Source organism: Alternaria arborescens, assembly GCF_004154835.1.
Source record: "Alternaria arborescens strain FERA 675 chromosome Unknown contig_32, whole genome shotgun sequence".
Classification (NCBI taxonomy): domain Eukaryota; kingdom Fungi; phylum Ascomycota; class Dothideomycetes; order Pleosporales; family Pleosporaceae; genus Alternaria; species Alternaria arborescens.
In genome coordinates, this window is record NW_021167887.1 from 67,030 (window position 1) to 89,668 (window position 22,639).

Genomic DNA, 22,639 nt, shown 5'->3' on the forward strand with positions numbered 1-22,639 from the left:
CCCGGAGATGCCCTGATAGATAAGAGCGGGCGGCAATGCCTCTCTAGAAGCGCATACGCAAGCCAGCAGCGTAATCTATTCTCTGTTGCTATCCCTTATCGCTGCGGTACGCTCCCCGGACTTATAAACTGCCTTAGAGAAGATCCTCTTCCTGCGGTGGGCGATGCTGACAAAGAAGCTCTTCTTATCTATATTGTACGTGTTGCATTCTTCAATCTTATGTTCTCGCATTTTAGAGTGCAGCAAATTAAAATATAACTTGTATTTACGCTTGTTGTTAGCTAAGTAACGCTTACGATCTATACCGGTGTCCTATTTAGAGATAAGCTCATCGGGATGACGGTGTTGAAGCTGGGTAACCTAGCTATCCGAAACCTTATGTTGCGCAACCGCGCTGCCGAAATTCTTTAAAATAGACCTTGTAGGTGGTACGCTAGCTCTTGTTTGCCCTTCTATATACCTAATAAGCTCATCCTCTTGTTGTGGGTTGAGATTTCGTCGACGTTCGGCCGCCTCGGTGCCCCGGGGTTGTTGTGATCCCTTGTGCCTCCGCGACAACGTCGTTCGATTAACTCCGAATATTTTTGCAACTTGGCGGTACGAGAATTTATCTCCCGCCTCACGCGATTCGATATATTCAATCGCTTCTTGAATCGGATCCATGGTTGTGGAGTTATGACGCGTCGCAGTTGGGATGGGTCATGAGGTTGCGGGGCTTCGGGTGGCTCGTTGACTGAACTGGCTCGTTCGGTGCGCACGGACTGTACGGAGCTTTGCTCGATCAGTGGTACAGACAAATGAAGCCATGTACTACCAACTTCAATCATGTTGTCATTTGGTACGTATCGCAACATCTGCCACGCGTCGTTCCTACCTGTCGGCATGCCGTATTCAGCCTTTGCTGCGCCACCGGTCATAGAAATATCGTCCGGATACTACTTGCGGCAAACGAACGGAGCGTATCATGGTAAGAAAACGACGCATCACCGGAACAACGCATGTATCACACTAGCGTGATATCTCTGAAATATGGACCAGAATCGAGGGCTTCACCTTGCATAAAGCCGTGAACATAGGCGCCCCCAACAACCTGGAACGTATGGAAATCGACCTCGCGAAGAACCAGAGGCACGCGCGATCCAGGAACAATCCATACTGAATCATGTTCGAGGAGACCCTCAGGCCCTACTCCAAGATACCGTCTGCCAGTCAAGAAGATTCGAAGATGACGAGCATGCGAGAAAGTTGTTTCAAACTCGTCGGAGTTGATAGGGTCTTTCTGTGTCTCTGGCAAAGCCGTGCTGTGCGAAGCCGATGTTGAATTGAAAGACACTGGGTAACCGGAGATCTCAGCTGCCACAAGCCTCACGATGGACTTGATGAAAGCTGGATCTTGAATGCTTTGAAGCTTGTCTTGGATGCAAGCCAAGAGTTTGGAATTTATCCAGGAGACGTATGCAGAACGGTAGCTATCCGGAGCAGGACAGCTGGGAGGGGCCCCTGCCGTATCCGTGATCAGTGTTCGCCACATAACCTCCGCTCGAGACTGCCCTGTGTGATATATATGAGGCATCTCTTCCAGGATCTGAAGCAACAAAGGAAATGGTTTGTTATCGAGGATGCTCTCTTTGGTCTCACCGATGAACACGATATCGTCTAGTCGAAATCCTTTGATGGTCAAACGACGGTTCCACTCATCGATATGCAGGGTCCTGGAGAGGGTGCCTGCAGCTTTGAACCTCTCGTAACCGGTCACACCCAGTCCGATCGTTCGAGCACGACTCCAATCAGGAGCCCACGAGGGCAAAGAGGGAATCTTCTGGAAGTTGTCGCCTTCGGCGCAAGAGAGCAGGAGCAAATCCTTAGAATCCTCCAGTATCTGGATCGCAGCCAACGTGTACGTCTCCGCAACCGATCTCTCGCCATAGACAGGAAGTAGGCGGTTTTTCTTCAAAGTCGACTCTCCTGTGATGCTAAGGAGCGAATAGACTTTGTCTCGAGGATCTTCACACGTAAAGCGGCGGAACCTGATGAGAGAGTAAAGCAGGCTAGGTGTATATCTGTTGGCGTCAAGGATGTTTGGAACACCATGGCTCGATGGGTGTGACCCCGGAAGGCTGGAGATCCATCTAGACCAAGAACTCAGAGCAAGGAACTCTGACACTATCGTGATAGCCAACCAGCCCACGGCATGGCTTCCGCATAGAGCAATCATCGTGTTGGCGAGTGTGATCTCTTGGATAATCCATGCACGAGTGAGGTATCGCCGTTGGAAGAGCTTGGCCAGTGATTTCCAGGCGTTGCCGTCTGCGCATATCCCAAGTTCCTCAGTCAAACCTGGTCTATCCAAAGACCTGGGGGTAATGTGCATAAGCCCTTCAATCCTTTTGCCCCGCTCAGTGGCTGTAGAGTGGCTCACCAAAGCCGTTATCAGCTCAAAGGCAATACCGGCATTGTCATGTTCTTCGCCCAACCAGGCATACACAATTGCAGCAGATCGATAAATTGTGCCCATGATGTGTACCTGACGACTCCGCTCCAAGGGATCATTTTGGTTAATGCAGATGGCATCTATCCAATATAATTTCGAAACATGTGAATCATTGTCGCGCGCCCTTTTCAGGAAAGCCTGAAGGTTTTTTGTAATCAGGATTTGGTGCTTGGTCGAAGGAAGTTGATCTGCAGATCCAGGCTTCGCTTGGCAGAGCAACGGAAGGCTTGGCTTGCTTGATGAAGCTTCTGCTTCTTGATCGGGGAGTGCAGTAGGGGAGCCCCAGGTGTACGAGAGTGCGACATATTCTGGCTTGGGCTGAAGATCGACAACTTCAAGCTCACACGCGAGATACTGTGATTCGTCTGGTGGGAGGATTCTCAGGAGTCTGATCTGATTCTCTGGAGCTAGCTGCAATTCTGCATACAAATCGACCATGTTTCCGGCGTGCAGCTTCTGTTCGGTTCTTGTTCGTTTATCATTCCAATCAGCGAATGATGAAGACTGAAGACAGGTCAATCGCGTTGGAGCGACAGGAGGTACCCATAAAAGATTCGGAATCGGGAAGGAGCTGTGAATAATATAGCCGCAGTTGTCGTCACTTCTGGGGTTCTCGCTGGGAAACTCGAAAGTCGCAATACGTGGCATGCGGGGTAGGGTTCCATTTGCGGGGCCGATTTAGGCAGCATCCTGCTGACCTGGCTGAAAGCTGAAAACTAGAAGCTGAAAGCTGAAAGCTGAGACCTGAAAGCTGAAAGCTGAAAACTTCGCGCAAACTTCGCGTTAGGACCCTTTAAGCGTTCTCACCATCTTCAAACTCCCCTCCGATTCTCGAATGCTATTTCAGAATCTAGCTTGTGCTCTAAGCTTTGGTATAATGGCAAGCAAATCTGCGACTTGGCAATTCCAGTTCCAGGCTGTGTCCGGTTTCTTCATCGACTTCGTCGAAGAGGCCAGACGTGACACTTCCTTCCGTGCCACAACTTTGCCTGGACTTGGTCTAATTGACAGAACTTACGAGACGGATGTCGACAAGAATTTGAAGGATGACCAAAAGCTCTGGAAACGTTTTCGGGATTATGTCAACTACCTCAACGACCAGAGCGCGGCCTCCACCAAATACAAAGTCTTGTACCTTACAAGACACGGGCTAGGGTTTCATAACTCCTTCGAATCGGAGGTGGGACGAGATGCTTGGAACGTGGGTCGATGAATTCACGCTTATCTCTAGATTTACTTACTATGAGTAGAGCCATTGGTCGCATCTTGATGGAGATGGAAAGGTCATTTGGGCCGACTCTCAATTGAATGCAGATGGCATCAAGCAAGCGGAGGCACTAGGCCAGTTCTGGTCAGACGCTGTCTCCAACGAGGGTATTCCTTTACCTGGCACGTTGTACACCAGCCCTCTCGCTCGCTGTCTGAACACCACGCGTCTCGCGTTCGCGCGGACGTTCGAAGAACAGGGAGTGCAGTTTCGGCCGATCGTCAAAGAGTCACTACGCGAACTCATTACCGATCATACCTGCGATCGAAGAAGTACACGAAGTTGGATCGAAGAAAACTATCCCGACTACATTATCGAGCCAAATTTCGTTGAAAAGGATAGCCTTTGGACAGGTGGACACTGGGAAACTAGGGATGAACATACAGCGAGGAAGCAAGCAGTGCTGGAGGACATCTTCTCAACAGATGAAAATGCTTTCATAGGACTTACGGTGCATTCTTACGCCATCTCTGCTATTTTGCGAGCAGTAGGATTGCCCGAGTTTCGAGTGCGAGAGGGTAGCAGTATCGCGCTACTTGTCAAAGGAGAGAAGATAGACCGTAACAACTAGATTGTAATTATATGCGCTGGCTGAGACGGAGAAGTGCAAGGAATCAACGCGACCAATGGCACATTGCAGAAACCGTTGAACCCTCGATGCAACCCGACAACAGATACCCGTTATTGAACCGCCCCATGTACCATTATCCGTTCGTACTGCACATAGTAGTACTGCTGGTGCTGTGGTAATCGATCGTCGCTGCCCGCTGGGCGCGTCCAGGCTTGAATCGGTTGTGACGAGGCGAAAGGGTAGGCGTGCGAAGGGCGATTCGATAATGGTAGATCTGCGCGTGAAATTTTGTGTCAGCTTCCTGGATGTATCGAGTGCGTGATAGTACAAAAGCATACCTTCTGCGGTGTGAAGAGAAAGGGCCCGACTCAATCGGCCGCGCGATCTCCCCCGCGCCCTCGACCACGCTAACGATGACGCGATGCCTATTATGGCTACCACCACCCCAATGATACCAATGACCGCTTCCGTAGACATATGATCTTTCACAGTCTTTATATCGCTATTGACATTCCGCCGCCAAATGGTTGGACGTGAGTAGATGGGGAGGGCATGCACAGTATTGACGAATGCGATCAATAATACAAGCAAGTAGTATAACATGTCAAGGGACATGTAAGGAGGGTGTGATGAGTCTGACTGGAGATGCCAGTATACCTAGGTATCGGAATGTAAAATTATAGAACAAATGGACGGAGACGCTCGTATTGATTCTGCTCCTTACACAGGTGATCGAGAACGCTTCTTACATAGCTCGAGGTGCGGGGATATCCAGAGGGCCTGACATAGCTGCAAAGGGGCCGCGGATGGGCATGGGTGGAGCACCAAGTCTTCTTCGCATTCTCAAAAAGTAGGCAAAGCAGGCATGCAACGCGTTCGTTTTATTTACAGCAGTGCAGTGTCAGCCGCATATACAGCCTTAGTGGCTTGAAAGGGCTTGGGCTAACTGAGTAAGGCTCGACCTACCCTGATCGCTCTTGGGCTGATCGTGTCAAGCTAAGTGAATTTGGCTCGACCCACCTAGGAGCCTGGCGTGCTGCATGTGAATGCGAGCCATGAGGTAATCCTCTCGTGCAACCTCGAGGTAATTGCTCCAAGGAACGCCACGAGCTAACGACGTATATCGGAGTGATGAGAAACAGTTTATTATACGCGGAACAAGTCGGCTCTCCACTACCGCTCGGCACTATGCCGAGTAGTATATGAGTATATCCACGTCGAAGCAAACTTCGCTGCAAAGAAGACTAAGTCCCCATCCTGATACGATAGCTTCGTACGTACTAATGATACAGTATATAAATTCCCTGATAGTGCAACGCCACTCAACACCGAGCAAACCGGACCCAACAATGCAAACCCATAGGTACTTCTCAATGCTCAGTCGTTACATCGAGTGCTGCACCGTCAGCCGCTCATAGTGTATATGGTAATTGTATTCGTGCGACAAGTTCTGTCCGCCGTTGCCAGCTGTGCGCGTCCAGGTGCCGATTGGGTACAATGGCGTGAAAGCACCACCATGCGTCGAATAGTTGGAGGGTATCAATTCTGGCGAAACGAATTAGTTTAGCGATCTCGAAGTGGTGGAATCTCGACATGTGTATACCTTCTAAGGTGTGACGGGATCCACTACGCGACTTCCCTCGCTTCGACCACGCTAGCGAGGATGCAATACCTAATAGAGCAACGGCCACGCCAATAACACCTATAATCGCTTCCGTAGACAGTTGATGATCTCCAGTTTCGGTATCCATAGTCACATCCCGTCGATAAGGGTTTGTGTATGGACAAGTAGGGGTGGCTCGGACTGTCATGGCCAGTGCAAACATGTATGTAAGTGGGCTAAGAAACATTTTCGTCAATGGCTGCGTCGCAGCCGAGAACTTTCTGCTTGTTCATATAGGCGCGCAATCTTGGTGCTTATGAAAGGCTGGCAGGACTGTTGGCTTTGTAGTTGGGTCACGTTGCTCGACTGGGAGACAGAGGTTGAGGCGGTGAGTCGGGTTAGAGTGGAGCCAGATCACTATGGTTGACGAATAGCATGCGACTACCCCGTAGCGACACACCTGCTCCTATATCTGAGTAGTGATGTACACAACGCAGAGCAGATGGAGCGTTGTCTAACGTCTATATTCACGGGACCTGTCAGACGTGTTGTGTAGATACTCATCAGTTGAAGATTTGGAAGGAGCAAGGTCAATACATTAAGCCATACGTTCATGCTTTCTCTGACTGCGTGAACGCCTGTATCGGCCGATGGGAAAGATTGGAAAGCCGTTCATAAGAAAAAAGTATAAGCTCCACCAATCCATCAGTGTCCGAGCCGATAAAACCACGCAATACCCAGTCGCTGAACAGTTTGATATCAAGCTCGCGTAATGTCAGAATTCTGTTCAGATGGCTACACACTTGACAGAGAGTGAAAGTGACGAAATTCGGGAGCCGCAGCCCCAGGGGACCTAGACGCCCGACTCTAATCCACATGTGGTAAAGTTTGGAACTTCGCTAGCGTTGCTCCTGCATCAACACCAAACATAATTGGAGCTCCGACAGATCAATTCTTCCACCACCAACGCTCATCCACGAACCAAGATGAACGAAACACTCAAGGAATTACACAGTGATCTCGCCAACAAGTACCGGCAACATGGCCCGCGAATTGAAGAAATGTGGCGTTCGCTCGGCCAAGAACAACGCAAGAAGATCATGCAGGCAGGCTCTCGCGATGACGCTGTGCTGAAGCATGCTGAAGATACAAGCCTAGAGAATGTCTACAAATTCATCCCGGAATGGAACTTGCGCGACATCACTTCAACATCATCAGAATTCTTCTTCGACATGCTCAAGCACAGAGCAACTTCACCGCTACAAACCCAATATACGACTGGCTTCAATGGAAGGCCAGGAGATCATGCACATATAGTTGAGATGATGAAGAGGAAGAACTTGAAACTCAACAATGCCTCCCAATACAAGAATTGCTACACGCTCTTCTTGACCGAGGATGGATACGGCGAATCGGTCAAGATCGTCGCGGAGAAGCGGGAAGAAGTTCTGGCAAACATGAAGCCGGCTATACAAGCCCAGATGATAGTCCCTCAAGCTACCGGTGAACTTATCCTTATGCGACAGATGAACCTGATGCAGCTCCTGAACATCGCCATCGAAGACATCCTCGATACTGCATCCACCACGAGAACCCAGGCTAAGCGACCGAAGAAGCCAACTGATGAAGCGACTGCAGCCCTCGCAAAGCTGTCGGTACACGCGCCTTCAAAGAAACTAGAGCTTTCAGACCTTTCGGACATAGCGCAGGACCAAGTATCGTCCCGCGAGGACCTTATTATCCTGATCTCTACTGAGCCCACCGTCCTAGCCCATGAAGTCAACTTCTGCTTCTTCAGTAGACCAGAACTTGTTGCCGATGAGAAAGGGCGCATGCTGCCTGTACATACGGACAAGTATATCAGCGGCTCTGTATTCGAGGCGGTTCATGGCGCTGTCAGGGCGGCTGCCACATGGGATTACATTGGCCGTCTCTTGGATCTGTTCAAGGACTCGTCGGACAAACAGTTCAAAGCCATCGTCATCAAAGAGCTTTCAAATACTTGTCATCTGGAGTATCTCCGCGCTCAGACTGGTTTCAAACGGAGCGTAGCCGTCGGCATGGGTGGCAGCAAGTGGTTTAAGCGCATGTCGAGTAATGATGTCGCGCGTCTCTCACTGAAGCGCAGCCCCGAGTCTCTGACAGTAGAGAACCCACAGTTGCATTACATGCTTCGACTCTGCCAGGATGAGACAAACTGGTCGAATGCTGCACAGTGGCTCCAAAAACTGGAGGACCTCCATCGCGCTCACCCATTGGAACAAGACAACCTTTCGGAACGAGAATATGACTCTCTAGGGGGTTTGGCCATCATCGTTACCTTCATCCAGTCTCTCTCGTCAGTCGCGCAACTGCCCGCACCAAATCACAAGAAGAGTCAGCCGTTTGTGCCAGGTTATGCTTCTTTGGACAAGGAGCTGAGGCAACTGAAGGACGGCGTAGACCTTGGCGACTACGCTATTCCGATTGATAACTTGCTAGAGCCAGGTATGGCTGGAGGCGCCCTCTCCACGCTCGACCGGTATATTATAGAGAAGACGGGCACGAAACTTGGTTTTCTCTACCAGGATCTAGTCGAGAGTTGTGTGTCCAGCATCGAGCAACAGTATGAACAACAAAAGACAAAAGCTAGTAAGTCTCAGGCTGAGTACACCACGCCGACAGCTCCAGAGGTTTCGGCATCAACTATCCAACAGCGCAAACAAAAGGAAAAGACACGACCAGCGCAATCTTCGATTTACGAAATTACGCCGCAAGCCACCAAGGGTGACCAGCCGGTTCAGTCGAAAGACACCTTCAAAGTCAAGGCCTCAACTGCTGACGTCTTCACATCGCTGTTCTCAAGGTCATCTGCAGCTCGTAGTCCAGTGCGATGGGAAGCTTTTGTAGCCGCTATGATCGATCTAGGATTTTCGATCGATCCGAAAGTCGGCTCTATATACACTTTCGTCCCTCCAACGAAGATGTCAGTGCGGAGGGACATAACACTTCATCGGCCGCATCAAGCGAGCATTGAAGGACGACTTCTTCTGATCTACTCCCAGCGCCTGAAGAAGGTCTATGGCTGGGATAGCTCGACGTTCGTCGCGGCGTAGGATTCGGTGACATCAATCGGGTGGCTGTGTAGGCGCTGGGCTCTGCTTTGCGGCGGTGCGATACCGGATCACGTACGAGAATATGTATACCGATAAACAAGACTTCAGCACGTACCCCATCTTGCTCCTTTCCTGCCACAATATGAGACTTATGAGATGAGTAAAAAGCGATCACGGTTGTGCTGTTCGCCTCGCGATTATCGCGTTGTGTTGTTCAATGTCATGAGGTCGCATCAGGTGAGGGGGCGCCAAAATTGGGGGCTGAAGCGGCGCCTTTTGAGGATCAGCAGGGCTCTTGCCGCCGGCCCGCACCCGCACCTACTTCTCCCCTAACACCGTTGGAGCATGATTGCGATAGATCGATGCGACGCAACAGACCAGCGCGGACATAGATGAAAGCGCGATCAGCGTAGTTTCCTGGGATGTGGCCATTTGTGAGGTTCTTATCAAGCTAATATGCACGAAGCGTCGGACCTCGATCTAGACGGCGCTGCGACATATCCATGTTGGGTTTTCATGCCTGAAAGCCACGTCGGTTCCTCAAAGTCTAGGCGTTAACTTAGCACAGCCATTCATTGGACATTATGCTCGTGTGCGGGGTGGGAATCCAGCTCAGCGACTGTATCAAATACCTAGGCAGTAATGAGGCGCAGTTATCGAGGCACCGCTACATATAGCCACAGAAGTTCGAACAGCAATCAACAAACCACCGCCTCTTGTCAGTGTTCATCTGCAAATATAGGTCATAAATCATGGCTAATCCCTCGCACCCGCAAAAGCTTGTATACCTGGCTCTCAAGGATATTTTCGATGCAGACCCAGTCCCGCCTAGCACATTGAAGTCGATTCGCAAGAAAGTCGAGAAGAATAGGGACGATGTCAGACTCAGAAGTTTGGTCAGGGACTATGGAGTTGAAAGCATTGCCAACATGGCAAAAGCACTGATGGATGACCAAGTCTTCCAATCAGTCGCGAAGGCCCAAACACGCTTTCCAGGAGTTTTTACAACTACTCCACCTAACCAGTCTAATCCACCTATTCCCATTGGACCCAAAGCTATGGCAAGCAGTGCAGCGACCGTACAACGCGCAGGGAATTATAGCCCTGAAAGACTCCTGGGCATCAGAGACGAGATAAAGACCAGTCAGGGTAGTGACAAAACCGAGACCAGTATGCTTGTTTTGGGAATTTCCTGGTTCAATGGATGTATCTAACCGCAACAGATCCTCAAAACCAACCGTTTGATTGCATATCCCTACCACTCTGGGATCAGCACCGACTCCTAGCTAAAATACAATACGCTCTCGAGAAAGCATGTTTTACTTTTGCGCAGGAAAGACTGAGCTATATTCTGCAGAGCAAAGGGTGGGATTGCGCAGAAGCAGTCGAACTCAATCGATGGTCGAAAGTCCTGCTCAACTGCCAACACGTATTGAATCCAGACACTGTGAAGAACATTGGAAAGCCTTTACCCAGTCTCATGGATTGGGTTACGCAGCTCCGGCATGATGCCGTTCATCGAGTCCACCTTTCTTCTAGCAATCTTTTGCAGCGGATAACTGCTGCTATGCTGCTGGCACGGCTGCTACAAGACAACGAATGTAGCAAACTGATACTCAATATGCGGGAAAGGACCGAGGATGCCTTACAAAAGCTCTTGCACAATAAGCGATTACTGGATCACAAAGTGGCTGAGATCAAGAAAGAGTTTGTACTTAAAAGAGCTGAGTTGGAGCGGCAAGAAGCCGCAATGCTGGCGGCGGCCGTGAGTGAGCACAACGAGCCTTTCGTTTCTGTGAGCGAGAGTTTGGAGATGGTAGCTAAGGAGCGTGGTAATTCTGCTGGGATACATGCCCCGTGGAAACATGGATGCGATGCAACTCTATCTGGGAGCTCTCTTCCCGACGATGAGTCTTCTGGGCTGAAAGATAGTGCTGGAACGCATGTAGAGGCTGCTACTACTGAATCCGCTGCTAAGCCTGTAGCGACTGGATTACCGCACGCGACTGAAGAGGAAACGAAGAAGGTTGAAGAGGAGAAGATGAGAGCCGGGAAAGAACAAAAGTCGGATTCTGCGAAACAATCAGTTGAACAGCAGGAGGAACTGGGAGGTGAAGAAGCCGAGAAGGAAGAAAGTGCTGCCAGGTTTGATTCTAGACAACAGATGGGCAGCGGTGATGCCAAACCAGTCAATAGTGAACTCGAAATGCTCAATCGGCTGATTGACCGAGTGGCACCACCAGTCAACAATGGCTCAGTCGACAGTAAACCAACAAGCGAAGAACCTGTTCACAGCAAGCAAGTCGACGACGAGCTTGCAAAGGACAGACTAGTCGAAGATGAGCTAGTCGAGACAGCCATCATCCACGAGCATAAGGAAGCCGAGGAAGCAGGATCCAAGGAAGGAAGACATGGGGAAGAAGATCAAGAGAAAGAGAATGTATCGGGTGGAGAGCCATATTTCGCACCACCAGAGCTTGAGCCTGGTAGTCATGGTAGCGATCTGGAGCGACTCTCGGAGATTCCGTCGTTCGAAATAGAGCCTGCGGTGACAGACATCGAAGAGGTAGCCGAGCGAGCTGGTAGGGAGTCAGAGGTAGCAGATGCTTCCCAGCCGGACGTGAATCTCTCAGAGCACCGTGAAAAATCTCAGTGTGAGCCTAGTCCAAACTATTCTTCAACCCACGAAGGGAGACTGGAGGTCGATGGCGCCGATCAATGTCACACAGAGTCGCCTGTTGGGAAAGTCTCACGCGCCGAACAGGAACTCATGGATCTCGAAACATTGTGCGCAATGCCTACTCCTGATCAGGGAACGCCTCCATCTGGAGCTGCAGATAATTCCCGTCAAGGAGTCGTTTGGCAAAGCTACCTCGGTGATCTTCTGGGTTACGATCCATCATGGAAAGCACTCTCAAAGGGTGTTGCCAAAGAGAAAGAAGACGAGTCAGCAGTCTTAGCGAAGAGGAAATTTGACATGATTATCTGACGGGTAAATAGACTTGGGTCATTGTATTAGCTATTCAAGGCATGATATTGATATAGGCAAACGACAGAAACAATGAATCAACGATAGGCATCTATCTCCCGCTGCATGGGTTGTACAGATCTCACTACTGCGCATCTCCTTCATACGCCTGTCCTCACCGTCGTCACTCATCTCGAACTCCTTCTCGTCAGCGGGTTGCCTTCTGATGTTCCTTCTCAGCCTTCCTGATCTGCTTGTCAGTATCCCGCTTTGCTTTCGCCTTGCTTACAACCTTCTTCAACTGATCAGCCTTGCTCAAGGCCGACTTCATGGTAGCACCAGCCTTAGACTTTGCCGAGGCAGCAAGCTCTGCGGAGGAGCGCTTCTTCTTCGCGGCCGCGTCCTCCTGCTCCCAGGTGGTCATCTTATCAGGTGGGAGAATGGTGTCGAATGTCATGGTAGGGATACGTCTAGCTGTTGGGAGATCGGAGCTGTTAGAAGAAGACATGTTAGTCGTTACACGAGTGTTGGTAATAGTGATGGTGATTTGTCGGTGGATCGAATATGTGCGTACGGGAATGACTGTGATGAGATAGAGGTCAGGTAGGCAGAGAGCGTTAACGTTCTTGTAGTCGGTAGTCCCAGTCCGTAAGTCTATAGTGCCTGTTATACCGTAAGAGAACAGTGCTGTGTTGAGTCTTAAGTATATAGTGAGACTAATGTTAGAATGCATTGTGGGTTGACGTGGACCAACATATATACTGAAGGCTAATAATGCACAAGACAATCTCACCAGTGGTTGTGTTATTTGGAACATTGCGTTGTCTTGCTTGCTCAAGAATATGTATCTGCCTTGTCCATGATGCATGGAAGATACAAGAAGCGAGTGGATACGATCTCAGGCTTCCTATGCCGTGTAGCCTCACTGCTAACTGTGCTGGGAAGCCATCATGCACACTGTTCAGCCTATGCTGTACTCATTCAGCAGCCCGGAAAGCATCAGTCCTCCGTAGTGCCGGTTTGCAATATAGCCATTGGAGTCTGCGCCGTTACGAGACGATTTTTGTGGAGATGCGCGAAACCACAAGTCATTCAGAAGCGTACGCAAATGACTTATTCGCAACGTCATTCCTCCAGTATCTCGACCGCGGGCGCATCCCACCATCTCCTGTGTAGGCGCAAGTCCCTAATTCCTCGCCCACTCGTTCTCAACACTAGGCTGCAGATCGCTGCCAACATGTCCCGGCAAGGCGCCGTCAAGGCGACGATTGCCCTCTTCGATCGCACGTACGTTATCCCGGCCGTCTTCGGTGGCCTCTTCAGTCTCCTCCTCGATGCGGTCGGAATAGCGGTTGCTGCTGTAACCGGGAATGAAGTCGATGGCACGTCTCGGTTCAGCGTCGCCGTGTCGCTCGTCAGCGATCATGCGGGAGATGCGTTCAGGTGCAATGCGATGTAGCCATGACTCTTTCTGCGTAGGGATGGCGATGATGGCGAACTAGGAGAAGATGTCAGTGTCGGCTCCCCGCAGCGCTGCAGACACCACTACTAACCTGCCAGATGAAGACCATGCCGACAACGACCATGAGAATGCCGGCGATGACCTGCTCTTCAGCCTTCCAGGCTCTCAGGCATCCGTTCATTCTGCCATGATATGTAACTTCGCATGCGTCTGCTTCGTGTGTCTTGTCTGGAAACGGCCATGCCATATCGCGCGAATTCACGAAGCCGCAGCATTCAAAGGCATCCTGAATCTGGCGGATGGCACTCGCATCCTTCTTCTTGAACAGCGTCTGCCAGCGCTCGTGCAACCCGCAATCTAGGCCAGAAGGCGGCGCAGCATGCGTGCCCGCAAGGGTAATGACGACGGTGGAGTAGATGAAGATGAGCGTGTTTGCGATGATGACAAGCGGCGGGCGCTGAATCTCGCCACGGCTCAAGTGCTGGCGACGTTCCTGTCGACGCGTAAAGTCATAGCCGCATTCCAGCAGGAGGCCTGAGACGATGGGTAGAGCCGTAGTGAAGCCGGTCAACGTGTCGGAGACGGGCACAGAACGAGCGTTCGCGCGGGAGGCAGCGTAGCTAGTGGAGAACTGTTAGCGCGGGCCTAGCATCGTCGGTTAACATGGTGTTTATTACCCTGCGAGTGCCGTCGCAATTACAAGATACTAGACATTGTTAATCGGCGCACGTGCAAGGCTGGCATCGCGATGTGGGACTTACTAGCACACTGAGGCAGGTCACGACCTGCTTCCTAGTGTACGTCATGCCGTTGGTGTTTACGTTTACCACGTCGTTTCGGTAGATTCAAGAGCGTCAGCGTAGGAAAGTAAAGATGAGGGACTTCGTCGTTAACCAGAAAGTGAAAGTGGCCAACAAGTGGGATGAGGAGCTCTGGGCTGTATAGCTGTAGCTTCTCCGCATCCCAAATAGGCGGTTGGGTAAGACCGACCCTACAAGGGTCTAAAGTCCTTTCTCCATAGATTTGAGCGCAGAGTGCGATGGCTGATTGCTTGTCGCGAATCTTCCCTATTGAATCTCTACTGAAACGTGCAAAAGCCAGCACATGCTCTCATCGGTGAGGAGCTGGCCAGGAAAGTAGCGTCCGCGGCGTACATGTAAGCTGCCCAGACAGCGACAGCGACAGCGACATGTCAAGGCTCTTCTTACCCGGTGACGTAGGAAAGGACATGCACGTTCAATCTGCGATTTGCTGCATCAGGCGGGCTACACAGCAGGGCGTATCACCCCGAGCCATGTGTAACAGCAGTGAATGGTGGTGTGAAGGAACTGGGGACGGGAAGGGGTGTGTGGCATGTGATTGGACTAGGCGCTAGCGTTACCGTTGGCGGCTTCTGCGCCGGTTGATGTGAGTTCTCGATCTCTCGATCCAAAACTTTTCCATCGCGACGTCATTCCTGTTTAACAATCGCACAATGCAGCCGCGGGGTAAAATTGAACGCTTTCCAAAGCATCCAAAAGCATCAAGCAGCTTCGACTGACAACCTCACTCAGAGTCAGCGCGTCGTCAGCTCGTGTGACAGCGGGAAGGCGGCTTGCCAGTGTGTTGTCTCGAAAACAAACGCGTTTGTCCACACGATCACCGTCACCAGTATGCTAATATCATTGGGCCCCATTGCCTAGTGCCCTTCCCGTCCTGCAGATACGGGGATCTGCTGTTTATATACGCGACTAATAATTTGGTGAACCAGCCTTATTACACATTGCCGCCATCTCGCTGCTTTCCTTCGTTTTCCCAGTCTTCATCCCTGATTCCAGCCTCATCGTGTAAGACTCGTTTCGCGTGTCACACGTACTCACTGTTCGACATGCTGCTGTTTTCACCGCCACGATGCGACGCTCTTCTCAATCACGGATCAGCAAAACAAACGGGTTCAATGTTTAGGCGCTTCTCAGTTCCGCTTTGGCCTTCTACCCCAACTGCCTCCATTCCTCTCTCACCACGCGCACCCAAGCAGAAGACTGTCCGTCCCTCACCACCGCCACGGAAAGGACACCAAATGCCAAAAGAAAAGTCTACCACCGACATGTCACACCAGCCCGGCACCCCACGATCGTCTGCCTTTTCACCTACGCTCGGAAGCATTCCAGAAGTCTTCGAATACGAAGCTCTCGACGCGAAATTCGGTCCAGTCTCACTAAACGACGCGCCAGAGACACCAGAGGTTTTCTTACCCGAGGCGTCGAGCATGTGCCCACCCACGCTTACCCGAGCGTCATCCTGGCCGGCAATCATCCAGTCGCCTTCTCGGAGAGTCGCATCGCCTTTCGCGGTATCAAAGGCACTGCGTAGCATTCTTGAAGCCGATCGGGCACGACGAAGGCGAATTATGAAAGCTTACCTGAAAGCTATTGTTTTCCTCAAGTACTTGTGGCGCGCTAACGAGCGTTACGGCAACGTCATGGTTACGACTGGCATGTATATGCAACGATAAGCGCGGTATGGAAAAGTTGGACCTAATTGGAGTTTTGGCATGGGAATGGCGCAACTGACACGACATCAATGTATTATGATTATGGATTTATGGTTTATGAGGACGCGATTGCATGGCCTGGACGGATGGATAGCCGCTGGCGTTTGCATATGGACGGCGTTCAATACCTGGGTGAGCGTTGCTATTACTGTTACTCTAATCTCGACTGGTATTAGCCAGTCTTTTGACATTTTGGTCAAGCAACTGTTGGTACACAATAATGTACTGTATTCAATGGAGAATTTGGAAAGAGTTTAGATATCGTGTGTTTCGTCTTCTTCGCGTTGCCTAGTGCCTTCAACTTGATCTATAACAACAGGGCCGATTCGCGAAGATCAGGAGGCCAGGGTCGGATTTCCCCACAACATTTCCTCCACATTCCGGAACCGGACTTAGATTTGGACCGCGCATCTGAGGTATGTCAGTGACCCCTCTCAATTTCATATGTATATATATCAATAGTAGATAACAATCATTTGTGTCGACTTATATGACTAGAACCAGCAAACCGGACGATGCATATACTCGGTCTCGTAAACGGCACACCGTCTGGAAACTCGGAGATCCTACTCAAAGCTGCATTGACAGCAGCTACCGAGTCTGACTCTACCATCACAACGTCATGGATACATGTTCCTTCCATCTCCATACCGACAAATCCAGCACCTCTGGATAGCCCTGTTGGCTTCGACCTTGCTTCAAAGGTCAATACCGCCTCTAATAATGCGCCTGACGATCGAGCTGCTGTCCGCGAAGCTATCCTGGACGCTGATGCAATCATTGTTTCTACACCTACATACAGCCACCAGCCCCCAGGCACATTGAAGCTCCTTATGGACCGAATCGGTGGGCCGTCCCTTGACGTCACGTTTGGCAAAACATTCAACCCCAGCAAACTTGACCCACGACTAACAAAGCCGCGAGTATTGGGCTTTATCGCAGTGGGAGGATCTTTAACACCAGATCAGTTCACCATGGCTCTGCCCACTCTCCATTTGCTGTTTTATGGTCTGCATGCCAAGATTGTAGATCAATTCATCGGCCAAGACTTGGGATTATCCGGAGCAGTGTGTTTACACGATGATCTTATCGCTCGGGCCAGGCGCATGGGTCAGAATCTCGCAAGTGAATTGGGCAGACCGTACGACGAAGCAAGATATCTGGGCGACGAAGAAGTAGGCGCATGTCCGCATTGCCATCTCTCCAAGATCGAATTCTTGCCGGAGCATGGCAAGAATGCGATCGGGTGCACGACCTGTGGTACCAGAGGCGAATTGACTGTTAGCCAGGACGGTGGTATACTCCCCGTGTGGGAGAAAGACTCGAAATGGAGTTGTCTGACTTGGGCAAGCAAGCTGCAGCATTCGTACGATATCGTTAGTTGGGCCAAGAAGTATGAGGCGAGGAAACCTGAAATCACAAAGGGCCAGGAAGAGTGGAAGAAGGTTGTTGTTTCACAAGTGACTCTGCCTAGTCAGCAGAGGGCAGTCCTTTGATAGACCGAAGGCGTGATGAATTGATAAAATACTGTTGTGTGCTTTGTGCCAAGTCGTACTATTCACTCACTTTACAGATACGTGGTCGGTTCACGACAACGATCCAGTTCACAGATGGTATAAAGTGCTGAAATATCCTATAAAGATCTTTCGAACACGCTCGAAGCGAGTTCGAGAATTGTCTGGAAGGAATTCGATGCCTTACTGATTGCAAAGGTGAAAGTGCAGGCAACCACTTTCTAGAGCGCTTTCTGGGCATTCAGCAATTTATCACACATTCACTTGTTGTGCACTCAACTACAGCCACCCAGGATGAACTGCTTGGGCCTTCGTAGCACTTTGCAGCCCTCGTCCATGGCTTCGTTTGAGTGCGACGACGAGCCGCTACCTGCCAGTCGTCTGGCTTCAACAGCGACTAAGTACACTCTTGAATCACCGACTGGTACCCGTCCAACATCGGGATGTACCCAGTACACAGATGACTCATCGAAATCTTCAGCCTTCAGCCGAGCAAGGTCGACGTCTGTTTCTACAACCGAAACGTCCATCGCCTCGTCCCCTCCCAGAAACAGTAGACGCAAAGATTCCTTCATCGCAACACAACTAATTCCTTTGTTCAACAACGGCATGCCAATTCAACTACCCCAACGCCGTCTGTCTAGGAAACAAAGTGTTAAGGGTCGGCCTAAACGACCTACTGTGAACATAAATGTGGGTAGTTCGCATTCTACTCTAGAGCCACAGCTTAGCAGAGAAGGTGTTGGGATAAGACCTGTGGTAACTGAGACACCGCTAACGCCAGTAACACCAGCGGGGAGTATTGGAAAACTAGATGGTAATAGCACCGCTTGCGAGGTTGAACTTAGTAGTGATTGTCAGAAGAAAGCGGAAGCGAGTATTTGGTATGTGCCTAGGCACTGATGGAGAAGGTATAGCTTTCCGCTATTTGTAGACAAAGCCACGCGCACAGCTAAGTAATAGTATTTAAGGGACAGTAAGATGTCTTTACATCTGCTGTAACTCTGCCAATCTCTCTTTCCAGAACTGTAATCTGGCCATATCAACCACCCCACTGTCTCCGCTCCCATTATTTCTTATTCTTTCCGCCCAAACATCTCCAGCAGCCATCTTTTGCTCACCGGCCTCACACATCCTCTCTAGCTCCCCATCCGCGATCGAAAACCATAACGCAGCGGCGGGTAGATGCATCGCGGTGTTCTTGCCCAGCCGTGTGTTGGGACTATGTTCCAGTGCCATGGACAAAGTTATACGAGAGAGATTGATGTAACCGGCGAGTGATGGTAGAACCTGGGCGTCAGGATTCCGTGCGATGACCGCGATCAGCTTATTTATGTCTTTCCATTTAGCCGCCGCAACCTCTGGTGTTGTTGGATTACAATGGCTGTGAGTCCACAGCTCAGGTCCTACTTTCCAGTTACTCACCATGTTGTAAACGAGAAAGCAGTGAGTAACGTTCAATCTGACATACCTTGAAACCATTCTGTGATGTTCCAACCTAACATTGGTAGCTCACTCCATAATTGTTTTCCTTCTACGATGATTGGCGCACCGGATGGTATCTCGTGCATGACGCCTCCGCCTTCGTCCCATACCTTGGGTTCGGGGCCTTCGTTGATGGCATCGGGTTGTTTGGCTAGTTCGACGAGGTAGGATACAAGGAGATCTAGTGAGTCGAGACTGGTGTTTCGTCCAGCGGCGAAGAGGAAGAGGCCTATCAGGCATGACAATCCGTGGGTTATGTCGTGTTCAGACTGGATCAGGTTTGCCGTCGCGGAAGCAGACGCTGTCGGTGAGGTCTGAGAAGAGAGAACCTGGTCAAGAATGACGATGAGTTGCGTAGATACGTTGTCAGGCGGGAAATTGGCAAGTTGGTCTGCATGACAGGCTTTTGCCCAGTCGGTCATTAGGGAGGGCGTTGTCATGTTAGTCCCTGGTATCTCGCTGAAGCGAGAGAGAGAGTGAAGTTCTCGAGCTGGACCTTAAAGGTTTGAAGATTTCGCTTTTCAGTAGCACACTGAAATAGCAGACATCGCTTCAAGGTGTCCGTGGCATCCGTTTCAGCCCTTCCTACGCCCTCGACCCTCCACCGCAGAACCTGAGTGGCTGTCTACGCACACTAATGATACGTTCGCTCTGTTACAAAACAAGAATTAACATTAGAGTATGCATGTGTTCCGTCTTTTCTCGATTTACTAAGATCGGGTGTATGTAGTCATAACATCGTCCCTTTGCCTACGTGCAGCCCGTATTCGCGTGACGTCATCCAAGGGCGCACACTCTGGCGCTATAGAAATCGCCATAGCCAAGCACCACAAGGTACAAATTCTGAGTATATTATGCTTTGCAGCAGAACTTTTCATGAGCTTGTCTTAGTAGAAGGCCGTATAGCCGAGGAAAGTGGTCGGTTTCTTGCCTTGCGTAATGCATTATCACCGATTGGCTAGCGCCGCTATTTCCGAGTGCTTGGCTGGCCGAACATTCGACGCGTCGGGCGTCTCCAGCTTTCACTGTCGTCTACCCCGCAAACCATCGAGCTTTATTGGGCGATGCGCCTTGTCGCAACGCAAGCGTGCTGTAAAACCACTATACCCAACTTCCTACATCCAGAAGAAGGAGTTGATAGCATCTGGCGCTACTCGTCATAGAAGTTTCCCAGTCGCGTTACATCTTAGACCTCCGCCTTCGATTCTTATACAGCCGAGGATGAGCTGCTCAGAGGGGTATACCGAATGGCTACATGCTAGCGCGGCTGGTGCTAACACTTGCATCTGCTATCCGGAAATCTACAAGTCCCTTCCTTTTTGTAGCTAACGTCCAATGAATCCTTTTCTCATACATCACTCCTCATGATGCGTGCCTTTGCACGAGCCGTCTCGCGCCACCAGTACAGTGCTCGTCGGCAGTCGATCAACCCAAGACAGCAGAGGAATTTCGCCTCAGTGAATGGGCCAAATGTCAAGAACTTGACCGTCATTGACCATCACTACGAGTGAGTAGCTTCCGATCTATTAGGACGCCTCTAGCTGACTCCGTTTTAGTGCAATTGTTGTTGGAGCAGGCGGTGCGGGCCTTCGGGCTGCCGTAGGACTCACGGAAGCTGGACTCAAGACTGCATGCGTATCGAAACTCTTTCCTACCCGATCGCACACAGTCGCAGCACAGGGTGGAATAAATGCCGCGCTCGGCAACATGACAGAAGACGACTGGCGCTGGCACATGTACGATACAATAAAGGGTGAGGTAGAGGTATACCAAAGGCATGGGAAATTTATACTGATTCTGTTGCCAGGGTCGGACTGGCTCGGTGACCAGGACGCTATCCACTATATGACGCGCGAAGCCGTCCCAGCAGTTGTTGAACTCGAGAACTATGGCATGCCGTTTAGTCGGACGAACGAAGGAACGATATATCAGCGAGCATTAGGTGGACAGTCATTGAAGTATGGCAAAGGTGGACAGGCCTATAGAACGGCATGTGCAGCAGATCGCACTGGGCATGCAATGCTCCATACACTCTATGGGCAGAGTCTGAAAGAAGGCGTGCAGTTCTTCATTGAATGGTTTGCACTGGACTTGATGATGAGCGAGGGCAAGTGCGTGGGCATAACGGCTATGAACATGGAGGACGGAACGACGCATAGGATATTCGCCAAAAATACGGTACTGGCAACGGGAGGATACGGAAGAGCATACTTTAGTGCGACAAGCGCGCATACAAGCACGGGCGATGGCAGTGCGATGGTCTCGAGAGCAGGGCTACCGCTACAAGACATGGAGTTTGTGCAGTTCCACCCTTCCGGCATCTACGGCGCAGGCGTACGTACACAACACCGACGATAGCATGACTTATCTCGACTGACAACGAGTCTAGGTCCTGATCACAGAAGGCGCTCGTGGCGAAGGCGGCTATCTTCTCAACAGCGAAGGCGAACGCTTCATGGAACGATATGCTCCTACTGCGAAAGATCTCGCGTCGCGTGATGTCGTCTCACGCTCTATGAACCTTGAGATCCTAGAAGGCCGCGGCTGTGGACCAAATAAGGACCACATACATCTTCAACTATCGCATCTACCAAAGGATGTCATCATGGAAAGACTGCCTGGAATCGCCGAAACAGCCGGTATCTTTGCTGGCATCGATATAACAAGAGAGCCGATACCCGTATTACCAACAGTACATTACTGTATGGGCGGCATCCCAACCAACTACCATGGACAGGTACTAGATGTTGATGCGAAGAGTGGTAAAGAAGATGTTGTTGAAGGGTTGTATGCAGCTGGCGAGGCTGCTTGTGTAAGCGTACATGGCGCGAACCGATTAGGAGCAAATTCCTTGCTTGATATCGTGGTTTTTGTAAGTACTCAGAACATATTCGACCAGTCATATCTGCTGACACTCCCCTAGGGTCGAGCGACAGCACTACACATCTCTGCCAATCACTCGCCATCAGAAGCACATCACCCAGCTCCTGACAATATCGGCCTCGATTCTATCAGCGAGATCAACACTTTCCTAGAGTCCAACGGCAGCACACCAACATCCAGTCTACGGAACTCCATGCAAAGCACCATGCAATCTACAACTGCTGTGTTTCGCACTCATGACTCCTTGTCCAAAGGCAACACCCAACTCGGTGACATCGAGACCAAGTACACCACCGACCTACGCATCACAGATCGGTCCTTGATCTGGAACTCCGACCTCATTGAGACACTCGAACTGCGGAATCTTCTTACCAATGCAAGTCAGACGAGCAAGGCGGCATTGACAAGAACGGAGAGTAGAGGCGCGCACGCAAGAGACGACTTTAAAGAGAGAGACGATGGGGAGTGGATGAAACATAGTCTTACGTGGCAGAGTAATGTAGGAAAGGAGGTCAGGTTCGGAACGAGGGCGGTGAATATGAACACGTTGGATGAGCAGGAGGCGGCGAGCGTGCCGCCTATGAAGAGATCGTACTAAGATGCTCACCACCGCCGTGTTCGGCAGCAACCTTTTTTAAGCGGACGCGGCGCCTCTTTCTCACCTTCAGCGTATCGTCTTCCTATGGCACGGTCAATTGTGACAGTGACGAACATGCACAAGACATAGAGTGCAGATATCAATGTTGAGCTGGGACGATAAATGAGGC

General features: G+C 50.6%; 10 protein-coding genes across 10 annotated transcripts; 6 read left to right on the plus strand and 4 right to left on the minus strand.

The window, feature by feature from the left end:
- Window positions 1–1,003: 1,003 nt before the first annotated feature.
- Window positions 1,004–3,139, minus strand: AA0111_g10088 (hypothetical protein; the record flags this gene model as incomplete). Its single annotated transcript, XM_028643798.1, has 1 exon — window positions 1,004–3,139. One exon carries the CDS (start codon window positions 3,137–3,139, stop codon window positions 1,004–1,006), a length of 2,136 nt encoding a protein of 711 aa, XP_028502254.1.
- A 229-nt stretch (window positions 3,140–3,368) lies between these two features.
- On the plus strand, window positions 3,369–4,329 carry AA0111_g10089 (hypothetical protein; the record flags this gene model as incomplete). The annotated part of the gene is made up of 2 exons (XM_028643799.1): window positions 3,369–3,692; window positions 3,742–4,329. 2 exons carry the CDS (start codon window positions 3,369–3,371, stop codon window positions 4,327–4,329), a joined length of 912 nt encoding a protein of 303 aa, XP_028502255.1.
- Window positions 4,330–6,918: 2,589 nt separating this feature from the next.
- On the plus strand, window positions 6,919–9,027 carry AA0111_g10090 (hypothetical protein; the record flags this gene model as incomplete). Its single annotated transcript, XM_028643801.1, has 1 exon — window positions 6,919–9,027. One exon carries the CDS (start codon window positions 6,919–6,921, stop codon window positions 9,025–9,027), a length of 2,109 nt encoding a protein of 702 aa, XP_028502314.1.
- A 752-nt stretch (window positions 9,028–9,779) lies between these two features.
- Window positions 9,780–12,016, plus strand: AA0111_g10091 (hypothetical protein; the record flags this gene model as incomplete). The annotated part of the gene is made up of 2 exons (XM_028643802.1): window positions 9,780–10,197; window positions 10,251–12,016. The coding sequence occupies 2 exons, from the start codon at window positions 9,780–9,782 to the stop codon at window positions 12,014–12,016; spliced, it is 2,184 nt and encodes a 727-aa protein (XP_028502313.1).
- Window positions 12,017–12,203: 187 nt separating this feature from the next.
- Window positions 12,204–12,728, minus strand: AA0111_g10092 (hypothetical protein; the record flags this gene model as incomplete). The annotated part of the gene is made up of 1 exon (XM_028643803.1): window positions 12,204–12,728. The coding sequence occupies one exon, from the start codon at window positions 12,726–12,728 to the stop codon at window positions 12,204–12,206; it is 525 nt and encodes a 174-aa protein (XP_028502251.1).
- Window positions 12,729–13,181: 453 nt separating this feature from the next.
- AA0111_g10093 (hypothetical protein) lies at window positions 13,182–14,263 on the minus strand (the record flags this gene model as incomplete). Its single annotated transcript, XM_028643804.1, has 4 exons — window positions 13,182–13,493; window positions 13,549–14,077; window positions 14,135–14,163; window positions 14,219–14,263. 4 exons carry the CDS (start codon window positions 14,261–14,263, stop codon window positions 13,182–13,184), a joined length of 915 nt encoding a protein of 304 aa, XP_028502315.1.
- A 1,061-nt stretch (window positions 14,264–15,324) lies between these two features.
- Window positions 15,325–15,951, plus strand: AA0111_g10094 (hypothetical protein; the record flags this gene model as incomplete). Its single annotated transcript, XM_028643805.1, has 1 exon — window positions 15,325–15,951. The coding sequence occupies one exon, from the start codon at window positions 15,325–15,327 to the stop codon at window positions 15,949–15,951; it is 627 nt and encodes a 208-aa protein (XP_028502317.1).
- A 554-nt stretch (window positions 15,952–16,505) lies between these two features.
- Window positions 16,506–17,486, plus strand: AA0111_g10095 (hypothetical protein; the record flags this gene model as incomplete). Its single annotated transcript, XM_028643806.1, has 1 exon — window positions 16,506–17,486. The coding sequence occupies one exon, from the start codon at window positions 16,506–16,508 to the stop codon at window positions 17,484–17,486; it is 981 nt and encodes a 326-aa protein (XP_028502316.1).
- A 1,475-nt stretch (window positions 17,487–18,961) lies between these two features.
- Window positions 18,962–19,429, minus strand: AA0111_g10096 (hypothetical protein; the record flags this gene model as incomplete). Its single annotated transcript, XM_028643807.1, has 1 exon — window positions 18,962–19,429. One exon carries the CDS (start codon window positions 19,427–19,429, stop codon window positions 18,962–18,964), a length of 468 nt encoding a protein of 155 aa, XP_028502252.1.
- A 927-nt stretch (window positions 19,430–20,356) lies between these two features.
- On the plus strand, window positions 20,357–22,470 carry AA0111_g10097 (putative succinate dehydrogenase [ubiquinone] flavoprotein subunit; the record flags this gene model as incomplete). The annotated part of the gene is made up of 5 exons (XM_028643808.1): window positions 20,357–20,496; window positions 20,546–20,742; window positions 20,797–21,323; window positions 21,379–21,861; window positions 21,913–22,470. 5 exons carry the CDS (start codon window positions 20,357–20,359, stop codon window positions 22,468–22,470), a joined length of 1,905 nt encoding a protein of 634 aa, XP_028502318.1.
- Window positions 22,471–22,639: the final 169 nt, after the last annotated feature.